Raw genomic sequence first — 22,217 nt, forward strand, 5'->3', positions numbered from 1 at the left:
GTCGGTGGGTCGTCCGACTTCCCGGCGCTCGAGAAAGGATCGCGAACCGAAGCCTACCCCAAGTCTACATTGATACATAAAAAACAAAAAAAAATCCGTGCGGCCATTCGCGAGTCAGCAAGAGATCGTCCCGTCGACTCGCGGTCCCTCAAATAAACCAGGAAACATAAAATCGGCCTCTGTGCTGATTTGGACCTTTCGTCCTGCGACGGAAGGAGGCCGGAGGAAGGAAACGTTAAAACTCATCGACGGGACGTTTCGTCTTGTTCGCGCGGTATTTTCCCCAGGAGATCCCTCTCCAAGGAGACCTGGGGTTTCTGGCCTCGGCCCCGTCTGCCGCCGCCCCGAAGTTGGCTCTGGCTGCATTCCACCTCTGTTTCCACTTCCGCTTCCTCTTACTTCGTTGAACGATATTTAATCCTTGGCACTCGCGGCCCGTGATCACTGTGTCGCCCTGACTTCGATTTTCCCGCGTGTCGGCACGGAAGCTGCGCATGCACCCCCCCACCATTTACGGAGCCTCCCTTGAACCTTGTTACGAATGAGAATACCGTTGGTTCTTGAGAAATATTTCACACCACGTTGGTTTGAATTCGGACGTAGCACGTAATACGTCCTTCGCCATTCTCTGAACTGATTACGGCGTCTTATCACTGCGGCTTATCCGGGGTAACTGTCGGTCCGTCGGCCCGGACCGCGACCGCTGGCCGGATCCGGCTCTCGGATTGGCCGAGGCCAGGCCCAATTCGGGGACTGGATCGCGGCCAGAGGGTCTCAATTAGAGTTCGAAAATTCTCGGTAACATTAAATTGGAGAAGGTAACTGTGAAACATGCCGTAAGTTACCGGGAACATTGAGAATTTAAGAAAACGTTAATTTTGTTATTTATACTTTAGGTTTCTTCGTTTAAATAACTTTTTTTTTCAATCAATTTCAAAGCTCAAGCTAAAGAGTAATAATTACTATTAGAAAATATTGATTATAGGGTCGTATTTACCTCCAGCTAAAAATATTCACGTACGTACAACTTCACGGAAAATTCCATGCCATTTGTTTCAAACGAACTGATATTTCATTCTGCGACGAAGCGAATGGGAGGTTTTGATTGGTTACGGAGAACGTACAACGGAAATTCCCCTCTACGATGTTTCTCTATAGCTAATCGAAACCTCTCGTTCGCTCTGTTGAAAAATTCAAAATCTCATAATTTCTCCATAAAAAAGGCTTTGGAGAAATTACCGATAAGTTACCGGGAATTTCTCTTCGTTTCTGACGTAACTTACTGGATTTAGAACTCTAGTCTCAACATATAGGGGTAACTCATTTCTGGCAAAGATGAGTTGTGGTGGGACTGAGGGGTAACAGGTGGCAAGTAGGAACGTAATGAAAACGGTGCCTTATACTTATCGGTTCGAATAACAGTACTTAGAAAAATTACCAACTATATTTGAATTATCAGAGATTTTCAAAAATTTTACCGCATATGGTACACTGTACACTTCCATTTTATATTTTTTTATATAAGTTAAGTAAACACATAGCTATACATTCTGTATTCTTTTTTACATTTCCATAGCATATTTATGTTATTCCTTATCAATTACAATTTTTCTTAACATTCGTTTATTTACAGAACTACCAAGTAGTATCAAATATGTACATTTATTTCAGTTGTCTGTAAAATATTTAATATGGATAATCTTGGGACTACATTGAAACAAACATGTAAGCAATCGGTATAGAGTATTACTTTGATGTTCTTCAATTTTAATAATGTTTCATTATAAAGAAAGTGTAGGTGACACATTTAAATATACTGATTTCAAATTAAATTGTATTAATAATAAGTTGCAATGAAGTACATATATTGTATTTGTACATCTGTCTTATATTATTAATGAATTATATTTTGCATGTAGATTATTTATTAACACTTACAATTAGTATACAATTAGTATACATAATTACCATACGACTTTGGAAAGTACTAAGGCAATTGGTTTATTTGAAACTAATGTATAACAGCAATATAATATCTGTTCTTCGAGCTGCCATGGAATTTAATCAAAAGTCTATAATAGTCATTGTGTTAAGTAGCATATCTGAAGCAGTAAGTAAAAAATTTCCGTTCTGTATTTCCGTAATTTGTGCTCGTGTAATGGATGAGCTATTAGTAGAGTAGAGGTACTTCTGAATATTCTTAACATGTTTTGTAATATAAGTAAATGTTGTAAAATGATATTGTATCGTATCTATGTATTTTAAGTTTTTCAGAAAAGAGCAATACAGACTGCAGACAGAAAACACAATACCTTTTATCATTTGTTTCATATTCTGTGCATTGTTCTTGGAGGAAATTGGTATTGTAAGTAATAAGGGTTTGTTTTTGTATGTATTCTATTATGTAGGATTTAATTTCTGTGTACTCAAAAAGTAAATATTTTATACAGAATGACTGTAAATTGAATATCTCAGAATCTCTACGAAATATGGGTGGAGTAGATTATGGCAGTGGAATGGCACTCAGTTATTTTTATGGATATTTGCAAATTGTACTTCCAGTAACTGGAAACTGTGATAAAGGTATAAATTATTTATTTTAAGCTTCTTTTACATTCTCTTTAAACGCTTATTTGCATCATATATGTATCATACATAATTTTCTATGTATATATGAATATATTTAAATTAATACAAGCCTGTGTTAATTTAACAAATATTTAATACCTTAGTACTTATTTTAGGCCTTCGTGAAAAAATTGAACTATTTGAATCTAAGGAGGGTGTATCAATACCAGTAAAAAAGCTTTTTATATTGATACCTTCATCTTCATATATTCCTCCAGATCTTAAAACTGTCTCTCCAGGTTGGATGGAAAGTGTAGAGGTTAGATAAATATTTATACAATACAGGTCTTCTAAAGAACTAATAGAATTAAGCAATTTCTAACAATTTTTAGTAGCTGTACTCACTTGTAGTATATATTGTTATGGTTCTTGCACATTAACACTTAAAAGTAATGAAAAGTGTAATTATGCCATAGATTGTGGAACCTTGTGCAACTTAAAAATATTTAACATGTAGATTAGCAAATTACTTTTCAGACATTAGAAATGACAATTAAAGATAGAGCGGGTGTAAAAGGTAGAAAATACCATAATACCGTATACAAAATATATAAGAAAGGACCTGAAGTAAATGAACATTATGTGTATGTAGTTGCAGAAGGTGCAACACCTGTTCAAACATTGTTTGAAATTTCAAAACATCGTCATAAAGAGGCAAGTATGTATTAAGACAATTGTACCGCTCTTTATAATTTTTATACCTCACATTTTCTCTGTGAGAAAATGTGTTCAGTCAACAATTCTAAAAGTAATACTAACACATTTTCTCTGTGAGAAAATGTGTTAGTATTACTTTTAGAATTGTTAACCATTGTTCATGTAGAACTACTAAATTGTTTGTATTCCCAAATATTACAAAGAATTTTGAAGCTTTAATTCACGAAGAGAGCGTTAATTACTCATGTCCACGCATGCTTTAAATAGAATATTACCACACACGCGTTCACGTAGATTTCAAATCTAAATGCCTACTATATAATATATAATAAAGAAGAAAGAAGTGTAGCTCTGACGTTTAACAAGTCAGCTGTTTTCACAGTAAACACATTCTGACGAAAAGTAACTGCTAAAATACGTACTTCTTACTTTTAAAAAATTATCTATTGGTATGTAAAACACTTCTTACAATCAGCATGAACTAGGCATACGGTGTTTCTATATATTTTGTATGTTATCTCTGATATTCATCCTTATTCGTTGTTTTTTCAGTAAGATGTTCAGAAGTTTTATCTGAAATTTTGATATCCTTTTACAAAACCTTACAAAGTTTGTTGGATGATGACCCACAGTGTACCGATCTCTGCGAATTAATATTTTATAATGGTAAGTTAACTCTTACTTATTCCCTTCTGTGGGGGTACACGTGAACTGAAAACGTTACAATATCGGTCGTGGGACTACCGTTTATACGTCATACGGATAGTTGCTGATAGCGCAGTGTTAATGTTTTATATGAATACGATACTCATTTGTCGCTTTGAATGCATGGAAATGAACAGGACTATTATAGTGGCGTTTCGGAAAAGAACGTTGGTCAGGCGGAAGCCAGTATAGTGATACTGCGTGACTAAAGGATTAAAGATTAACCAAGTTTCTTTACATATCAAACACGTTGGAACATTTTTTATGACAAATATTATGAATAATATATAGTAAAAGAGACTGTTTTTCCTATACTTCTTACCCTTCTTGTTTCAGTAAGAGTGTAGATAGAGTGCTGATATTTGGATGGACATTTGTCATTCCTATCGCGCGTTATCGATTGTCGAAGTGAAAATGAAAGTGACACGAAATCTGACGATATGATATTAAAAAATATCATATTGACTAATTTTAATTATTTTTAGATGTAACATATCATAATCAGATTTTTTTACTGCATATGTTGTATTGTTCCAGATGGAGATGCAAATGGAAAAAAAACAAATGTAGCGAAAATTCTTTTACAAAGAATTCAAAATGAAACGTTCATCTGATACACTGCAGGTAACAACATTTGATTAACGTGACATCGAAGATAGATTAGGCTGCGGCTACACTACAACCGATCAGATCAAACTAGATCAGACCAAATCAGTTCCAATAGAAAAAAAACGTATTACTTCTTATGGACGTAGATACATTGCGTCCGAATTTGATCTTATCTGACGGACATAGTGTGATCACGTCCATAAGAAGTAATACGTTAAATTATGGACTCTACTTATGACTACAAAAATGTGTTGAAAAGTGAGGAATAAGAAAAAGGTTTTGGGTTAAAAGGAAATATAGAGAAAGTCTATAGGTTGAAGTATATTAGATTTCGACCCGAAAAAATCCGGGAATGAAATAGAATAGCAATTCTGATCAGTTAGGATGTGTATACTCCTATTTAAAACGTGCAGTAAGGTGCTTAACCCCTTAACGCACAGATTTAAAAAAAAAACCGGCCAAAAAATAAAATTCTAGATTATATTCGAGTGTGAAAAATTATAGTAGCATAAAATATAACGCCGCTCGAATTATCTCGAGTGTGCACAGTTTGGCCTGTTTAGCGCGCTCGAATTAACTCGAGCGCACAAGTTAAGGGGTTAATTAAGAATTTGAACTTTATACCAGATATGGGAGTCAAGCATTGGAAAATCTCGATGACTACGACCAATCTCCAATCTAAAAGACTGCAGAGTGCACCGATATTGCTTAAAGAACAGAAAATGGGGAAATAGCATCTCTGGTAGATGCAATTCAAATTCGCTGTATCGTACATCATCAATTTAGCACTCCTACTTTGTTGCTCATGATTTCATATACATACTTTCAGCAAATAAAGTAATATTTTCTCAAACTTGAACGAAAACTGTTACCTGCTGATCCTATCACACAAACGTGGGCAGTGAGCGCACAGAGGTGCACATACGGAGCGCAATATATGCGTATAGTTTAAATATTTTTTCGATAATTATCATCCGGAATACTGCCGTGATTCGGATAAACGGAGCACTGTTTTCTGAAATTAAAACCACGTTTCAGTAATCGATAATTCTTAATAAATAAAAGTGGTAAATATTGATCTCTGTAAGTAATCTCTATGTACTGGTATCTTGTAATAATAAGCAAGTGAAAAAAAAATACGTGTGCATTCTTTTTGAAATTTCCTAAAATTAAGAAAAATAAAATTGTGGCGCAAATAATGTAAGAAATAGTATATTGATTAGTAGCTAATGGAGATAAAATTAAAAAAATGTAATTTATTGAAGAAATCAACCTATCTGGAATCGAATCCAACTTTGCAGCAAACCTGCCCTGCCAACTGGACCACCCTACATGATCGATGACATCGGGTTTCGAATTGATAGAATATTAATCATTTCAAATTTTCTAAAATAACATCTCATAAACCAAGATGCGTTGAATAAAAAAAATCTAAGGTCTTGTCGACAAAGCTGAGCCCTACATGAAAAAAAAATCATACAAATTCATGATCCGATCCTTGCGTGCTTCACTTGTAAGTACATGAAAAAAATAAACTAAACACGTACCGTACTTATTAGCTTTTAGAAAGAATCCTAAGGTTCTAGTAGAACGGAATTAAAGGTAATTCATCCTACATAGATATTAGCTTGTAAAATAAAATTACGTTACGTATTATCAGATTTAAAGTTGCAAGTTTAATTTGTAAACTTACAAATATTTCTAAACTACCTACTAATTATTGGGATGTGGTAAATAAATGTATCATACATGTTTAATTTTTAGGGATCACTGCCAGTGTCCTATTTCCCTCTTTTTAATCATTTTTTATTCATTTTTAATGACTTGACACACATAGAGAGCAGAATATCTCCAAAACATCAAAAAAATAATTATGCTTACGCCACGCACGCACATTTCATTTATCTAAAATCCTGTTATACAATCGAGTAGTGTTCAAGTTGGGATTTGAATTGTCTCTTTCAGGTATATTTATGATTTTGAATTAAACCATAGATCCACATGTCGGTGTAGTAGTTGCCGTTATCGAAGCATTCGATCCAATTGCAGTTTAACACATGTTGGAAAATAGTCATTCCGTTTTAACTGTTTCCATCGTGTTACACCTTTGATAACCAAGTCAATTTCACGTCGTATTGCTTTTCTGTTACATTCCCTTCTTCCTATACAATATTGTGAATACACCGGTACAACAGGTTAGCTTACAATTATATCCCTTCGCTTAGATACATACAAATAAAAGGATACTAAATATCATTTGCTTCGCTTCTCCTTTATTCCTTAGACCCCTTCCCTCTCTCTCTGTCTCATCGAACTTAGAATTTCCCCTCCTTGTTATCAATATTCTATTCTACAATGCGCATCTTAATTCCATGTTCCTTTAGACGTGATACTACTGATATGTGCAAGGGAACTTTTTAGCGCACCTATAAGCCAAACGGTAACTATCCGATAATCATCGGCTACGCATCAAAACGTTTCAAATGTTTCTTGTAATAAAACTATGGAGATCTCAGCAAATAATCGATAATGAATATACTCTCGCGCAGGTTTTTGTTTTTTTCACAGTAGAACTCGCATTACTTTATGCATTAACGATTCGTACAAAATGAGAAAGGATGAGGCAGCACGCGAAAGAAATCAGATTTATGAACGAAACAAAAGATTTTGTCTATCTTACTTAGGAACATAATTGCACTGCGTGCCAGATTTAAGAAAGACCTCATTTATAACGTTAAAGTGACTTTTTATTTTGCTTCAATCGTAACACATTCTGACGGTAAAGGTAAGACAATTTGACCGATATAGACTAAAAATTAAGACTCCACCTCTCGAGTCGAGAGTTCTGACAGATGTAAAGATGTAACAATTGTCATATATTCGTTTCTGTTTTCCACGTATTGCTGTTAAACTTTGTGGCTAGTCTGTCATTTCGATCTTATCCCTTAACTGACGTGAGGTCAATGGACTCCGCGACACGTGTAATCCTTATGGTTCTCAATGTGATGATGTTAGATAAGGGTTAACAATAAAGCCTAGCAGCTAATTAATCGCAAAATAATATATGAATCGTCAGATTTCAACGTTAATTTAATTAATGAGTCATGTAATCAACAGATTTCCAGAACGTAAACGTATTACGAAGAATTTCTTGGCTTCGGCACTCAAAGCATACGAAGCTTAATGTAGTAATAGTTGAATGATTTGTCTACTCATACTTTGAACGTCACTTAAAAATTGTCAACTAAAGACCGTTAATATCGAATACCATTTCATAGGTCGTTCGAACGTAAATCCTATTCTTGGACTGTAATTAAGTGTTATCATTGACTACACCCTGCAACTTTTCGGAGTCTTTATTTTAATAAATAATTATGTCGTGTAGATGTTACATCGCATGCAGAGCTGATATAATAAACCAAGAGTCAATTGTGCGCCCTTGCCTCTTTCACGCATCACCGGTAACAAACTGTGGGTCCATTAATCTAACTCGAAGAACGTTCTCCGGGCCGTCGACTGTGAAACGCCACTTTCCGCGCACGGTGCAAAAATTCATGAAGTTAAATTAGTTGTTTAACCTTACGAGCGCCCGAATAGCGACCTCCATAAATAATAAAGTACTTAGAAAGACTCGCGATCGTTTCCATACATATGTACAATCGAATTTTCACCGTAACACGGAGTAAGGGAATCGATGCCGAATCGCGCGTTTTCCCATTACTATGCAAGACGAGGCGGCCAATGCACCGCGAAAAAGAACGTCGCAATAAGCTCTAATCCCGTGATGTGTATCGTTTGATTTAGGTACTTTGTACTTTCGCGTTTCACCTCGAAATAAAACGGTATAACATTCTAAGCCTAAGAAATACACAACCGATGCATCGCGACCCGATGCATCCTCGAGACAGAAAGCCACAAGAAGGGGACTTCGTAAGCAGTTTGTAACCGATGACCCCACGACCCGAGGGGACCTTTCCACGTACCTACACATTTGCGTAAATTGGCACGTAAATGTCCTCTCTTACGAGCAGGCCTCTCGCGTACACCGAATAACGCTGTGGTCCCATTACGCACGGAAGCGCTTTAAAGGTATTCACGTCTCGTAGAGTTAAGCGTGCAAATAATTTGACGGCTTAAGATAAAAAAAACCCATCGATACGCAGGTGCCCTTGACTGGGTTCCGTGCCACGGTATTGTACAACAAGGGGTGCAAAGCCCGAGTCTCACGGGAGATCCGCGCGTTACGAGAGGCCTGACCGCATGCATTGCGTACAAAAAGAAATGATCACGAAAGGTAACCGAATCGCCCCGGTGAGAAAAACAAGAAAGAACGATAAAATGGGACAGTCAGTTATCGTTACGCAAAGAGCCTTCGAAGAGGTCGCATCTCTCGATCGTCGATACTCGAATTTCGGATCCACCGCGTCCACGCAAAAGCCATGGACCGCGATTCAATTCTCGTTAAGGTAAGTCGTGATTCTAGGCGCGAGGTCATATCGCAAGCACAGCCATTACCCGCGAGATCGATGCCGCGACGTCGATCGGTAGCGCTGGTACCGACGAATTGGGCGTCGCCCGGAATTCGCCACCTTTCAACTTAATTCTAATCGAATCGTACGATAAGTAAGTACATAGTTAATTGGAATAACATTGGAAGCGCACAAACGTTAGTCGGTAAAATGACAAATAAGAAAGAAGTAGCGCCGGCAACGTCCCTCGCCCCCTTAATCGGATATCTTCCTGACTTGCCCGCTTATTGTCACCCTCTAACGAACTAAAAGTAGAACGCAATTTATATTCTAGATATCTGCAAGATGAGCCCGTGTGCAGCTAGCAGTCGGCATCGAAGTATTTAGAATATGCGGAAGGTTGATTGGGCAGCACAAAGCCACCCGAATTTGTGCTAAACCATGTATCTCCGCCGGTGGGAAGGTTAAGTACGTCGCTGCGCAATTGCGCCTGTACACGAGTGCCTCGATACCCAAAGGTAAAGTGTATAGGCTGAAATAAAAGAGTACCGGCAGGTACTGGAACACCGTGCCGAGCACAGTCCGATCTCTCCTGCTCCGATTGGCCGATCGTTCTCGTACGTGAGTTTCGGACCGATCCTAACGTTCCCGCTGCGGTTAATTTACATTAACGACAACGTAGGGATATTTAACGATAATTAGGGTATTAACTGTAGATCGCGCGCAGGTACACGTACGTACATCTCGTGCGCTAATTGCAAATTCGCCAATTCGCTAGCGGGATGCAGATATGTGCAAGTTATATCACATTAACTGAATATTAACGATATTCATTTAAATAATAGGAGTAATCGATCCTCGTAAACCAGCCTTATGTTTGAATTAAGTCCAAAATAAATATTACGGATAATGACGTCACGGGGAGATCCAAACGCGAGTCACGATCCTCTTTCGGTGGCGTGTATTACTCGCGCATGGATTTCCGTGCGGGTCAAGCAATATTAGGAAATAATTTCTTAGTCGCGATTAACTAGATTAACAACCTTGGGTAGTCAGAGTATGGCTGTGCCGCGTTAATGACCCGCTCTGGTGCGATTTGCATCCTGCTGATTTTCACCCGCAATCATTCTTAGCGATGCAACGTTCAGTCGCATCACCCGCTCGTACATATATTCATGGGCACGGTTCAATTTAAGAAAATGTAATCGTATTACGTTCTTTACCTGCCAGAAATAAAACTCGTTAAGACTGACTTTTCAGATACATTCTTAAGTGTCACTTTCGACATGAAAAAAATGCTTCATACAACCAGTTCGTCGATGAATCGTTCTTTAACGAAGAATACGAATTTCCAAATGATGTCGTCGGCAATAACAAATATACCGACGTGCGGTTGTGAGCACAAACTGGGATTAAGGAAAGTTTCAAAAAGTCGCTCATTTACATAAAATACGTCGCTTCTGAAACATATGTGGCTAGTTTCAAAGGTTCCAGAAACGAATTTTTCTCGAGTTTATGTTTTCAATTCAGACCTCAATTATCACATTACAAAATTGTATTAAGTACATTATACGTGATAACAAACTCATTGCTCGATGGAAAAACCAAGTAAATCATTTTTTAAATAAAACCAAATTGGAAAAAAACGCCCGATTTAGAAAATGTATTGCACGAACGTAATGTATTACAACAAATAAAATATACATGAAAAAAAATTATTAATAAAGGATTTGTTAAATGATGAATTAGTAAATCTCGTAAGGAACGCGTTAAAACTGATTTCATACAGTGATAATGCAATAAGCTACGTGTAAACACTAATATGCATGTAAACAAAACTATTCATTGAAAATCTAACAATTTCCAAAATGTTTAATTTGCCGATTAGATTTGTTAAAGTTCTAGTATTGATCTTCCTCGGAAGATCCAAAAATGTTATTGTATCATGAGATTTGTATTATTCCCAATTCCGCAAAAAAATATTAACTATGACGTCATTTTGAATGATACTACTCTACTTTCTTAAGGTATTATGACAGAATCATTCTATACATATCAAAACGTTAAAATATTTACAAACCTTTTCTTCAAACTGGGTACACTTAGTAATTTGAAACTTCAGGACATGATTATGACCGGCCCTAAGGAAGAAAGAAATTTTTCCTCACGAAATTTCATAAAAAAAATTTTTTTGTTTATCCCAGATTATAACCAAGGACACTTTTTTTTTTTAATGAAATTTCATAATCACGCGCTGAAGTTTCAAACGATTCAGTGCACGCAGTTTGGAGAAAAGTTTTATAGATATTTGGACGTTTCGATATATATAGATCCTTTCACAACACCTTAAATATTATCATTCAAAACAAAAATATTCCTAGAAAAGGACTATTGTACATAAAATAACATTTTGTCTTAGAAAAGTGAGTAATATGAATGACTTGGTTCCGCAATCGGACAATAAAAATATTATATAAATATTTATATATAATTGCGAAAAGTTACTTATAGTGAAAACAAAAGTAATCACTGAGCGTTCCGAACACAGTTAATGTCAAATAAGTACTTAGTAACATTTAGGTTGTCTACGCATCGATATATTCTGAGCTCAACTGAAGTTATTTTGTCATCACCAATCCAAATTATTTTTCTACTAACCCGCAAATAAACAGTTTCGTTAAAAAATTTGAAGTCTACTACATTATTTTTATTCTAACCGATGATGAAGAAAAACTGGTCTTTGTATAAGTGATTACATATATGTACTAAGTGAAAAGCTTTATATTCGTGTATGACGTTGTATAGCGACATTCAATTGGACTACATCGGTCAGCCAAATCTGTATCGTTATAATTCTGGGCATATGAAATATTAAGAAAATAGACATATTTGTGCTCACAAACATTGTTCGGTTGACTAGTTAGCCATAATATCTGAAAAAATTGTTTACAACGGAGTGAAATGTCATGACAGTGTGTAATATTTACAAGAATGAAAAGGCGCGTTCATGAACGGCGGTGACGCTTAATGCAGACATTTTTGCCGATAATTTATCCTCTTATGTAACTTATTTTTTGAAACAATACGTTATTCGATCGTGAAACATAGTTATAACGTTTAATATATTCTATCAAATTCCAACGAAAACCAGGCAATTTCAAATCTACCTCGTATTACATTTTATAACGTATGTCAGACTCACAAAGGATTCAAACAATCTCGAATTAAAAGAAATTTCAGAGTTTTCTTAAATTCGAATAGGAATAACGCACTTATATAAATGATAAACTCTTATATGGTATGAATAATTCTTTCTGAACTATAATGTATCGACACCTTTAGTCGAGAGCTATTCAAGTTCCTTGCAGAAATGATTAATTTTGAGATAAGGTCAATGAGATTTAACGGGTTCAATGCCTTCAGTATTTTTCATTACCCTTTTCTTAAAACATTAGGTTGGCAAATGTCTACAGTTAATAGTAAAGGAATTTATAAATGTACTTCTTATCATAACTGACATGAAAACGAATCAAACCATGTGAACTTCGCTACAATGTTTAAGTGCATACTTCATGTATGTTACCTTAAGCTTCCGGTTTGGATATAAAAGAGATAGCGAAGCATATGTTACATTTGTTATTTTGAGTGTTCATTTGAAATAATTCCCAAATAATGAAACAGTGTACTGCAAAAATTGGCAGTTTTGCAAATGATAACTGATGAACTCAATTAACGAATATCGAAACAATAGAATGGCCAATTGAGCAATATGCTTACAAATGTAAAAAAAAATATAGCCAGCAAGAGTTATATCGTACAAAATAAATTCGGTGTCCCAATATTTACTTCGTTCTCTTCTCAAGTGATTAGCAATGGATTGCTGACTTCTCATACAAACGGCTGTTCTCGTATGACAATAGCATGACTTGAAATGGCTTAATTTGCTGATGATATTAAATACAAGTTTGTATGATGGACTAGCTTTGGATTGAGACTCGAATAAGAATCAACGTTCCTAACAAGCCTTCATAGGTTTAGACGTTATGCTATGGGCCATTCAAGCACTGTCACCGAGTCCCGGTCTTGACTTTGTTTAAAAAAAATTTGAACAATCTTACATTTAATTCACACGTTAGTTAACTCCAAAAATATCGTTTACAATGTGATTTACAGTGGACTCTCGATCATCCGAGGTAATGACTGGAAATGGTTGCCGGACCAATGCCCGGACAATTGAAAATCACGTACAATGCAAAAGCAATCGCAATGCGTTTATATTTATTCGAACTTATCTGCCATAACCCAAATAAAAATCGCCGACAGTCCGGATATTTCAATCGGCAAGGTGTACGGCTAATCCGCAAACCAGATATTAAGAACCCGGTTAATGAAGAGTCTACTGTACCTCAAAGCTGATAGGCTTACCTTTCAACGTATAAAGGATTTTAAACAAACATATGGTGAAACGTCTGCAAACACGTTTACTCAATTTGAATATGTGTAAATATAAGAAAAATTAAAAAAAAATAGTTGAGTTATATACTTAAAGAAAATTGGTTGGAAAATCGTTAAGTTATTCTCCTGCGCAAAACGTATAGAATGTCAGTTGTTCTACGAAGTGTACATTTACCAAGCTTTAACAAGTACGGGACCCTTTGACTTTGTTTTAGACCAATTTTACCCACAGCATGTAAGCATTACCACTCAAGATATCGCTGATTTACACATCTTTACCTAATATCCTGTGTCTAATATGCCCACGAATCAAGTTAAGAATATTCTGTTTTGATCGAGCAATAGACACGATTCGAAGCATGCTTCATGCAGTTTCTCATGGAAGCCAATCGAGGATTTGTCGGTATAGACCGTGACGATCAGCACTTAACGATCATGCAGGAATCGCAGTGCTTCTACAACACTGCCCTATATTAGTATTGCCATACTCACATCAATGAATGTCCGATCGGCATTTGTGTAATATCTTCACATTTTTAGAAAGATCGTTAAAACGCTGAATTATTTCTTGTGCTAATCTTTCCATGAAAAATAACCATGAAACACGTTTTCGTAGTCTACACCCTTCGGAGATGAGTTTGGACATGGCGAGAGTGATGGCTCTTACGCTTCCGTAGACGCTACCAGGGAGCCTTTAGGCGTGTACGCTGTCGCATTAGGATCCAGATTCGAAGTAGTGCATCCTGGACATGAGTTCTCGTTTGCACGCATTTTGGTTCTTCCAACGCGTATTTCATTATTGAGACGAAGTTTCGACGTGGAACATGTCGGAGCTGGACTAAACGTCTCTTGAGGCATCACAGCTAAATCTTGCGCGATTTTTGCTTTTAATATCTCGATTTCTTTTTCTTGCGATTTAATTAAATCTGCCGAAAAAGAGAAAGACTTGTGATGTCAGTAAAACACAAACACCTCCTTTATCTTCGATAGCTTTCCAAATTTAAATGATGTAATAAGTTAACGTACTTTCTCTAATGCCAAGCTGACGCTTAGCTTCTCCGAATGCTGAGAAAAGGTCGAGCTTGATTCGGGTCTCTGCACTAAGACTATTTTCCAAGTGAGCATTTTTATCTTGCAACACATTAAGTGCTTCAAGCAAGATTTCAGTCTCCCCATGGCTCTCCTTACAGTGAGATGCATCTTTCTCCAGAATGATACATCTAAAATTAATTTATACGTTAGCAAGAAAGATAAATAAGGAGTTAAATTAATCATAAATTATTTTTGAGACTACTAAGCGATTCAATGACACTTTTAATGCAGCTCTACTGCTACAATTTCTGGGATCTAACTGCAAATGCTAGCGTACATGGTACGTATGTTGCATTATTCGACATCAAAATACGTTATGTTATGACGTCTTATATCAGTACATTGTTCCATTGAAGTATAATCAAAATCGACCTGCATTTATTACTTCCTATTAACTTTCTTCTCTAACATTGGTTATATTAGAATTTATCTCGTATTTCTACGCTTCTTATAATCAAATGTAAAGAAATTTTAAAGCTCAACGGTATGAAAGTATTACCTATCTTCTTTTAATTTAATTTCCCGACGTAGGGCTTTAAGATCCTGTTCCAACTGTGCTCTACGAGATTTGCACGCATCCGTGCATTCTTGCCTGACAAGTGGAGGCGGCGGTGGAACCGCGGATCTGGCTTCCTCCGCAGCACGACGTGCTCGCCTCTCAGAGGCTAATGAAGCTTCACAGGCAGTCCGCTGCCTCCTTTCTTCCGCGATTCGTCTTTCTAAAGATGACATAGTTTGCTTGTCTAATTGACGAGCTGTTACTAAACCATGCAATCTGAAATGAAAACGAAAAACAACAAATATAGATAACCGTATAACACGCTAACTTAAAACAATATAAACTATAGACTTACTGTCGCAATTCAAGGCAAAATTAACAATTATTTTAATTTGTATCCGGGCAAATCCCGACAAATACTCACTTGCTTTGTAATTGGTCGTTATCATGTTGAAGTTGCTGAATGTCACCTTTTACTTGGCGTTCGCCATTTAACAAAGTATTAATCTGCGAACGTAACTCTTGCTCCACTTGCCGGCTTGATTGTAAGTCTGATTTCAAGCGTTTAACATCTGCCTCGAGCCTGCGACACATCAGTAACCTATTTCAACGATAGTTAATTTAGAAATAGCCCTAATCGATAACAATGCTTTCACAATCGAATAGTTCTAATTACACGGATCAACTATGTGTGATTAAAAAAACTGCGAAGTCTCGAATACTAAATGTATCATTTGATAGATTCATTTATCATAAAATCAGACGCGTATAAGCATTTGTCTCTAATCCAATTGAACCAAGTACCTACTCAATTTTAATAAGATATTAAATTTAAATTAAAAAGAATTATATTCCCTATACATTACCCTTTGCCTTATAATATTTTACTAGATATACCCCGAGCGCCGACGCGCCCGGCTTCGACAGCACAGCTCTTCGCGGTGGCTCGATTGCGCCGAGTTTGATCAACCAATCGCCGAATCTCGATCGGAATTTTTTTGATCCGATGAATCTTTTGACATCCTTGACCCCGATTTAGGGGGGACATGCATTGGCGATTTTCAAAATACGAACCGGAACCCGCCGATAAAGCGTTACCTTTGTTTCGTGACACACAAATTCGCACGAAAACAGCGCTTTAGTAAATATTTTATATCCATCTCAATCTTCGAACAAAATATGTCGAATAATTTATAAGGCAAAGGAATAAGAATTGTATAAGAATTATTACTTCTATTGTTAGGTTTTTCATTATACAGAATGTATTTTGAATGGAAAGTACAAATATATTGGTCATCGTTCTGCATACCTTTGACAGTATTCATCCTGTTGCTTTTGTTGTTCAGCTAATGTGTCAATAACAATTTTGGTCTGTCGACCTTTCCGTTCTCGTTGATTGTTTACTGTATTTGAGGTTTCTTTGACATTATTCCATTTACCAGTGGTTGCACCATTGGATTGTGCTTTTACTGAATTATGTCCAGAACATCCACCTTTTACGGATTTGTCTTTCTCTACCTCATTTACATCAAAGTCATTCACAGAACTGTAATTTAAAAGAAAATTTGAAAATTAATATATTATTTTGCCACACGTATTGCCGTTCGATTGTTGTACATCTGTAAAGTTGTTCCATCTCACCAAATCTGCTCTTTTAGATTGTTATAAGATTAACAAATTACATGCAAGCTTTGAGATATCTTGTAATTTGCAAACAAATCACTGAAATCAGGTCACAAGATATCTCGTTTTTAGATTTTGGTAGCATGACTATTAATGTACTAGTCCTAAAAACAAGTTAAAATAACAAAGCACTGTATATAGCATATTAAAATACTAATTTAATTGACTTAATTTGGTAACTTACCCAATCCTCTCAATAAATTGTAGTTCATTAGACGATACTGTGGTTCCATTTGTGTGCGAAAACCTCTTGTCACTTTTTTCCAACTGTGACGTATTTCCTGTATTGTGTTTAAAGTTGTGTTGATCCTCCTGCTTCTCACCCTTATCTAAGGATTTTCTGTGACTGTTCTTAGTAATAGCACTTTGTGCTTGTGATACACTTTGATTATTGTGAACACTACCATTTTGTATAATTGTATCCACAGATATACTTCCATTACCTCCTGTTGACACATTTTGCACAATTGTTTTGTAGAAATATATACCTACTATGTATTTCTGTATCGAGTGGTGTAAATATTTCCAAATAGTCGTAAATGAATACAAACTACCTCTGCTTTTTTCTGGACTTGCATTATACTGTGGACTTGGCCTCTGAGGCTGTGATTTTGTGTGTTGTTCCAAAGAAGCACTGACAAGTTGTGCTTGGGGTTGAAGCTGCTGCGTGGTTGCAGCTTGCTGTTCAACAGGCAGCGCTTGTTGCAATAACTGCAAGTAGAACTCATTTTCCTTTGCCACATCTTTTTGTTTTCGCTGTCAGTAGAAATAACAAGTATTACAATATCAATTCGAATTCAATATTAAAAAAAAAAAAAAATATCGCATAATGTATTATTTAATGCTTATGTTAAATTCATTTACTAATAATTTGAATATGAACAGAAGGTTCATGTAATCGTAACATGCATCTAAACTAGTCATACAGACTCACCTGTCTCATTCTGTAGCCTACATAGCTCTTGAAACCAAAGCCTAACGTGACTACTGGATATCCAATGCTGAAACCATGTCAAAACTATAAGTAACAACTTCAACTAAAAAGCTATCAAAATATAAGGGTAATTAATCAAATGAATACCAATGCGCTGCAAATGGCCTACAAAGATCCAGGTGAAATGGCATATGGCGTAAATCTCTCAGCCGAATTGCAGCTTCTATGTAGAGAAATAGCAGCCATAGCATCACAGTTGGTAGGCACACACCTTTATCTAAAATAAAAATACAATAACCTCAGAATGAATAAAAATTCTTTTTCTTATACCGTATTATTTAACCTGTTGACCAGGGCTTCGGGTTACAAATGCAATCTTTAATGACAACTTAATTCGTCATGAACAGTTAACAGGTTAAAGATTCTGTGCTATTTTAGACTAAACGCTATACAATAACCAAGAAGGTACATACCTGTGTGCCAAACGTACTGTACCCAAACGTACGTGCTGGCAGCAAAAAATAGCCAATGTATAGGGATGAAAAAGAAACAAATCATGTCTGAAGTGAGAGCAATGCAAATAAAAAATACAGAGAAGGCCTGAAAAAGAAAATAAACGTTAATTTAAACGAAACATTTTCACCGATAATTGTCAGTTACTAGTAACTTACCAAGCCTTGATATTTAAAAGAATCATACACACTTCGAAGAAGGAGCCAAAATGGCCATAAAAACTCAAAGCGGAATTCTAAAATGAAGTCTGCTAAAATCACCATGGCCCATAATAGCAGAAACTTCAGATAAAGCAGAGTGCTGAAACAAATAAACATATGAACATTAAGAAACTATTATTTGACACAAAAATCTATACTTTTGTTAAAAAAAAATCTTAATTTTCATATCGCACTCTCCATTTACAATATGTTTAAATAAAGCATGGTACGCTGCATCTATCTTATAACTAAACGATTTGTTGTGTCAAGAACATTGGTTACGGATGAACCTAAAACTCTTTCGATAACCATGGTTTATCAAACGATGCAAGCTACACCAACGCGAGTATTACTTAATTAAAACTATAACGATGCAACCATTAATATTTACGTCAATAGGTTCTGTAGCGATCGAAACCAAAGTAGAAGCAACATTAAGGATTCTCTATGTCAAAACTGGTATTAATGCAAATGATGTGTACATCGCAGACCTAACGCTCAACGAGAAATGGACTTCTCATTGACGATCTTGATAAAACTGCCTGCAAATAGCAAGCAACGTCTGCTAATGATTTCATAGAAACGTTAAGAATAAAATCATAGGTTAAACCCTCCAAAATGAAAGATCGAAAGCGCACGTACAGCGGATCAAGTCGCATCGTTAGGCTATGTTGGGTATCGCGACATCGTCGTCGAGGACCGTCCCCGTGATCCGGCTCCGACGGTCGGTTGCACCGGGTTTTTGGTTATTTTTAAAATCGACCATTACGATGCACGCATATGGCGACCGAAAGTTTACCTTCCGTAGATTCCTTCGGTGATCTTGTTGCGTTTCAAGGGCCTCCGAAGCTTGCCGCACTCGGCATTTCTTCTCTTCATATTCCCCGAGACTTTCGCTGCTACTCGACGACGCTATTATTGGCGGCAACACAATGAAAAAAGTATAAATTCCCGCAGAATCGGGCTCGCTGGATTCTATCAATCTCTTTTGTTGTCATTCGTCCGTGGACAGATTCGAGGCCTCACGGCGGTTCACCAAGCAGCTGATTGGTCCATCGCGGGACATGGCGCTAATCAACCACTAACGATCCTCCGCGAGAGATCATCGCGCACGGACACTCGTGGAACTCGGCACGTGCACGCGACCCCGCGTGCTTCTACTCTACTCGTCGATCCCGAAGCCGGCTACCATCCGCGGTTATTAACGAACGCGTCCGGTAATTCCGGGTTCGAGCCTCTATCGATCGTGCGCTAACGATGGACGTTCCGCACCCGCGGATCGGACCGGAGCGGAGTACCGCCGTTCAGCCTGGCATTGGACTCCCGCGTCGTCTCGCCTCTCGTCTCCGTTGCGTCGCAGCGGGATACCAACGGGTCCAAACGGGTCCACACGAGTCCCGCCGAAGCTCGGCCGTGTCGACCGACTGCGTCTATACCGACCCACGCGATGCCTTCGTGACGATGCCCTCCGATGCCCACCGATGCTTCACCGATGCTGGTTGTTGCCTGACTTTGGCTAGCGAGCGCGCGCACCTTGCTTCCGTCCCGCCAGCTGTTCGCGAGCAGTGTCGTCCACGCAACCGCCGTTTTTCGATGGCACACCGCTCCCGGTCGCTCCCTTCGCTCGTCGATCGTATCTCCTGCCACTGTGCGATACCCTCTATAATACCAACTAATCGATTTTCTCCCGCGTACCTCGCCGGATAGTTGGTTTTCGATTAAGCGCGAATGCTTGCAGTGCACTATCGCGTAGCTTAAAGTTCCCGCCAAAAGTGGTCGAAGCGTTCGGCAGCTATCGGGCAGAGTCGGCCGAGATCGGTGAGCTCACCCTTTCCCAGCTGGCGCGCGGATTGTTTACCCACGAGCAGCCGCAAGGCCACGAGCTGGTCGCTCTGCTTCGGATGTCATGAATATTTACGAAAGTTGACTTAAAATTTAGTTGAGCACTAGTGACTCCTGTTTGATTTAGACTCGAGAACCAGTACGCGAAAAGATAACGCAACTCGACGAATCTCTAAGATGTCAAATGTGATACGTGTAATGTAATAAATTTTAAACGAGCAATTTGTGCAGTTATTTGAAACGTCGAAAAGGAGGATTCAATTTATCCCGTAGTCGAAACACCCCCTTATTTTAGAGCTTCCTATTAGTTATTCTTAATGTTAAATACTTACTCCGTGTTACGTTGGCTAAAATTTATTTTTCATGTGATTAAAACGATGCGTAAGTAACGATTGACTTTGAGTCTTTTTGTATTTAATCTTCTAACGGTCACCCATCCAAGCAGGTTCCCGTATCCGACGTCGTTTAACTTCGGGTTCTTATATGTATAGTTTTTAATGCGTTATATTACCTAGTAATATATCCGAAAACGAGAATATAATCAAGAATATAATCGATAATTAAATTCTCTGCGATTTTATGAGAATTTAAAAGAATTGAATTTTTTTAATAATATTTAAGTTATTTTCTATAATTTGAATATACTATAAGTGTTTATAATAGTGCACGAAAATTTGAATTGTACTTCTGAAGATTTTAGCTTTTTAAACTTTCAATACCAGAATTTCTGAACTTCCAATAATTGCATAAACTACAGTTAATCGACTAACCTAACTTCCTAACCTTTTGTGTATCTTGAGATTAATAAGAGTGGCAACGCAAATTATAGAAATAGAAAATCATGGCAAGGAAGAAAGGAATCACAAATGAAAGGAACACTATTTTCGGCTAATAAGTATCTTGGCTTTATCAATATTACGAAATAAAAATAATAAATTATTTTTAGAAATTAATTTAAATACAAATTCTCAGAGTTCTCTTAAATTCTTTAAAATTTTTTCGAGATTTTTAAATTACCATAAGGATTTTAATTAGTATATTCGGCTATATTATTCGAACTTAAATTCTCGAGAATTTAAAAACATCATCTAGTTCAAGCATGACCAACATACGGTCCGCGGGCCGTATGTTGGCCATGCCTGATCTAGTTAGTTCATATCGGTGGTGAGAATCCCTAGGTTTGTTCCCGTTGTCTGCACTTTCTACACTCGAGTGTAACGAGGGTACTACACTTTTCTTGAAAGGTGCAGAAGGGTAGATACACTTTCATCGACGTCCCGAACGCCAGAAACCTCACGAAAGTCCAAGATGACCGATTTAGTAGAGAGGTACGCGATTTTCAGGTTATCCGTATCGGACGATGATGAATACGAAAATGTAATGCTTCTTCCAGCCTTCCTTCTTGAGCTGTCTTCGTTTTCTTCAAATCCTACAATTCGTTGTATTACCTTATAATTGTAGAAGATGAAAATTCCTTTCACGAATTTCAGGTATTGAGGGTGAATAAGGGTCAGAATATTATTGCAGTAGAATGAAATGCAATTTAACTACGACAGTGAAAAATTATAGTTTAGTTCATTTCAACAGCGATTAGGTAGTAATACATAATTTTTGTAAATTGTTTCAAACATTACGTACAAAACTAAAACTGTAAATCGTTCTATACAGGAAGAAGATGCATTAATAATTACTTCTGTTTATATTACGTTGAGATGTTAGCATAAATGTTGTATTTTCCTGTTTGTTGGTCTTTTCCATTTTGAAATTTGCCGCCAAATTTGCGGGTTACACTTCTTGCACTCGCTCGGGATCGAGGGTAGAAAGTGTAGAAACAGTGTACACTGGACTCCATCGATGGCTTGCACCTGGTCCGCACTGCCCTCTCCGGCCGCGCAGCGTACTAGCGGCGGGAGCAGCGCGGAATTCGAATC

General features: G+C 37.1%; 2 protein-coding genes across 5 annotated transcripts; one reads left to right on the forward strand and one right to left on the reverse strand.

Annotated features, from left to right (window-relative positions):
* Positions 1 to 1,408: 1,408 nt before the first annotated feature.
* LOC105697079 (stimulator of interferon genes protein) lies at positions 1,409 to 6,061 on the forward strand. 3 transcript variants are annotated; one of them, XM_012420073.1, is made up of 10 exons: positions 1,409 to 1,725; positions 1,920 to 2,110; positions 2,267 to 2,365; positions 2,451 to 2,583; positions 2,745 to 2,887; positions 3,106 to 3,145; positions 3,221 to 3,286; positions 3,838 to 3,951; positions 4,528 to 4,614; positions 5,227 to 6,061. In XM_012420073.1, the coding sequence occupies exons 1-9, from the start codon at positions 1,692 to 1,694 to the stop codon at positions 4,602 to 4,604; spliced, it is 897 nt and encodes a 298-aa protein (XP_012275496.1). In that variant the 5' UTR covers positions 1,409 to 1,691; the 3' UTR covers positions 4,605 to 4,614; positions 5,227 to 6,061. The 3 variants fall into 3 exon arrangements, with proteins under 3 accessions (XP_012275496.1, XP_023287938.1, XP_012275498.1); XM_023432170.1 differs by having other exon boundaries at positions 3,106 to 3,286; XM_012420075.1 differs by lacking the exons at positions 4,528 to 4,614; positions 5,227 to 6,061 and having other exon boundaries at positions 3,106 to 3,282; positions 3,838 to 3,922.
* A 5,264-nt stretch (positions 6,062 to 11,325) lies between these two features.
* On the reverse strand, positions 11,326 to 20,608 carry LOC105697067 (macoilin-1). 2 transcript variants are annotated; one of them, XM_012420056.2, is made up of 12 exons: positions 19,244 to 20,608; positions 18,403 to 18,544; positions 18,205 to 18,331; positions 17,879 to 18,008; positions 17,732 to 17,798; positions 17,352 to 17,553; positions 16,982 to 17,243; positions 16,424 to 16,660; positions 15,539 to 15,697; positions 15,115 to 15,390; positions 14,550 to 14,743; positions 11,326 to 14,449 (listed from the first exon to the last, which is right to left on the reverse strand). In XM_012420056.2, exons 1-12 carry the CDS (start codon positions 19,321 to 19,323, stop codon positions 14,187 to 14,189), a joined length of 2,139 nt encoding a protein of 712 aa, XP_012275479.1. In that variant the 5' UTR covers positions 19,324 to 20,608; the 3' UTR covers positions 11,326 to 14,186. The 2 variants fall into 2 exon arrangements, with proteins under 2 accessions (XP_012275479.1, XP_012275477.1); XM_012420054.2 differs by having other exon boundaries at positions 15,539 to 15,715.
* Positions 20,609 to 22,217: the final 1,609 nt, after the last annotated feature.

Source organism: Orussus abietinus, unplaced genomic scaffold, assembly GCF_000612105.2.
Source record: "Orussus abietinus isolate OABI.00-Male unplaced genomic scaffold, Oabi_2.0 scaffold125, whole genome shotgun sequence".
Lineage (NCBI taxonomy): Eukaryota > Metazoa > Arthropoda > Insecta > Hymenoptera > Orussidae > Orussus > Orussus abietinus.

Coding starts and splice junctions, on each gene's coding strand:
- LOC105697079 (XM_023432170.1), top strand. CDS start 1,692: ATGGATAATCTTGGGACTACATTGAAACAAACAT. Junction 2,111..2,266: donor TAAGTAGCATATCTGAAGCA/GTAAGTAAAAAA, acceptor ATGTATTTTAAG/TTTTTCAGAAAAGAGCAATA. Junction 3,952..4,527: donor CGAATTAATATTTTATAATG/GTAAGTTAACTC, acceptor GTATTGTTCCAG/ATGGAGATGCAAATGGAAAA.
- LOC105697067 (XM_012420054.2), bottom strand. CDS start 19,323: ATGAAGAGAAGAAATGCCGAGTGCGGCAAGCTTCGGAGGCCCTTGAAA. Junction 18,332..18,402: donor CTTTTAAATATCAAGGCTTG/GTAAGTTACTAG, acceptor TTTCTTTTTCAG/GCCTTCTCTGTATTTTTTAT. Junction 14,744..15,114: donor ATTAAATTAAAAGAAGATAG/GTAATACTTTCA, acceptor AATTAATTTTAG/ATGTATCATTCTGGAGAAAG.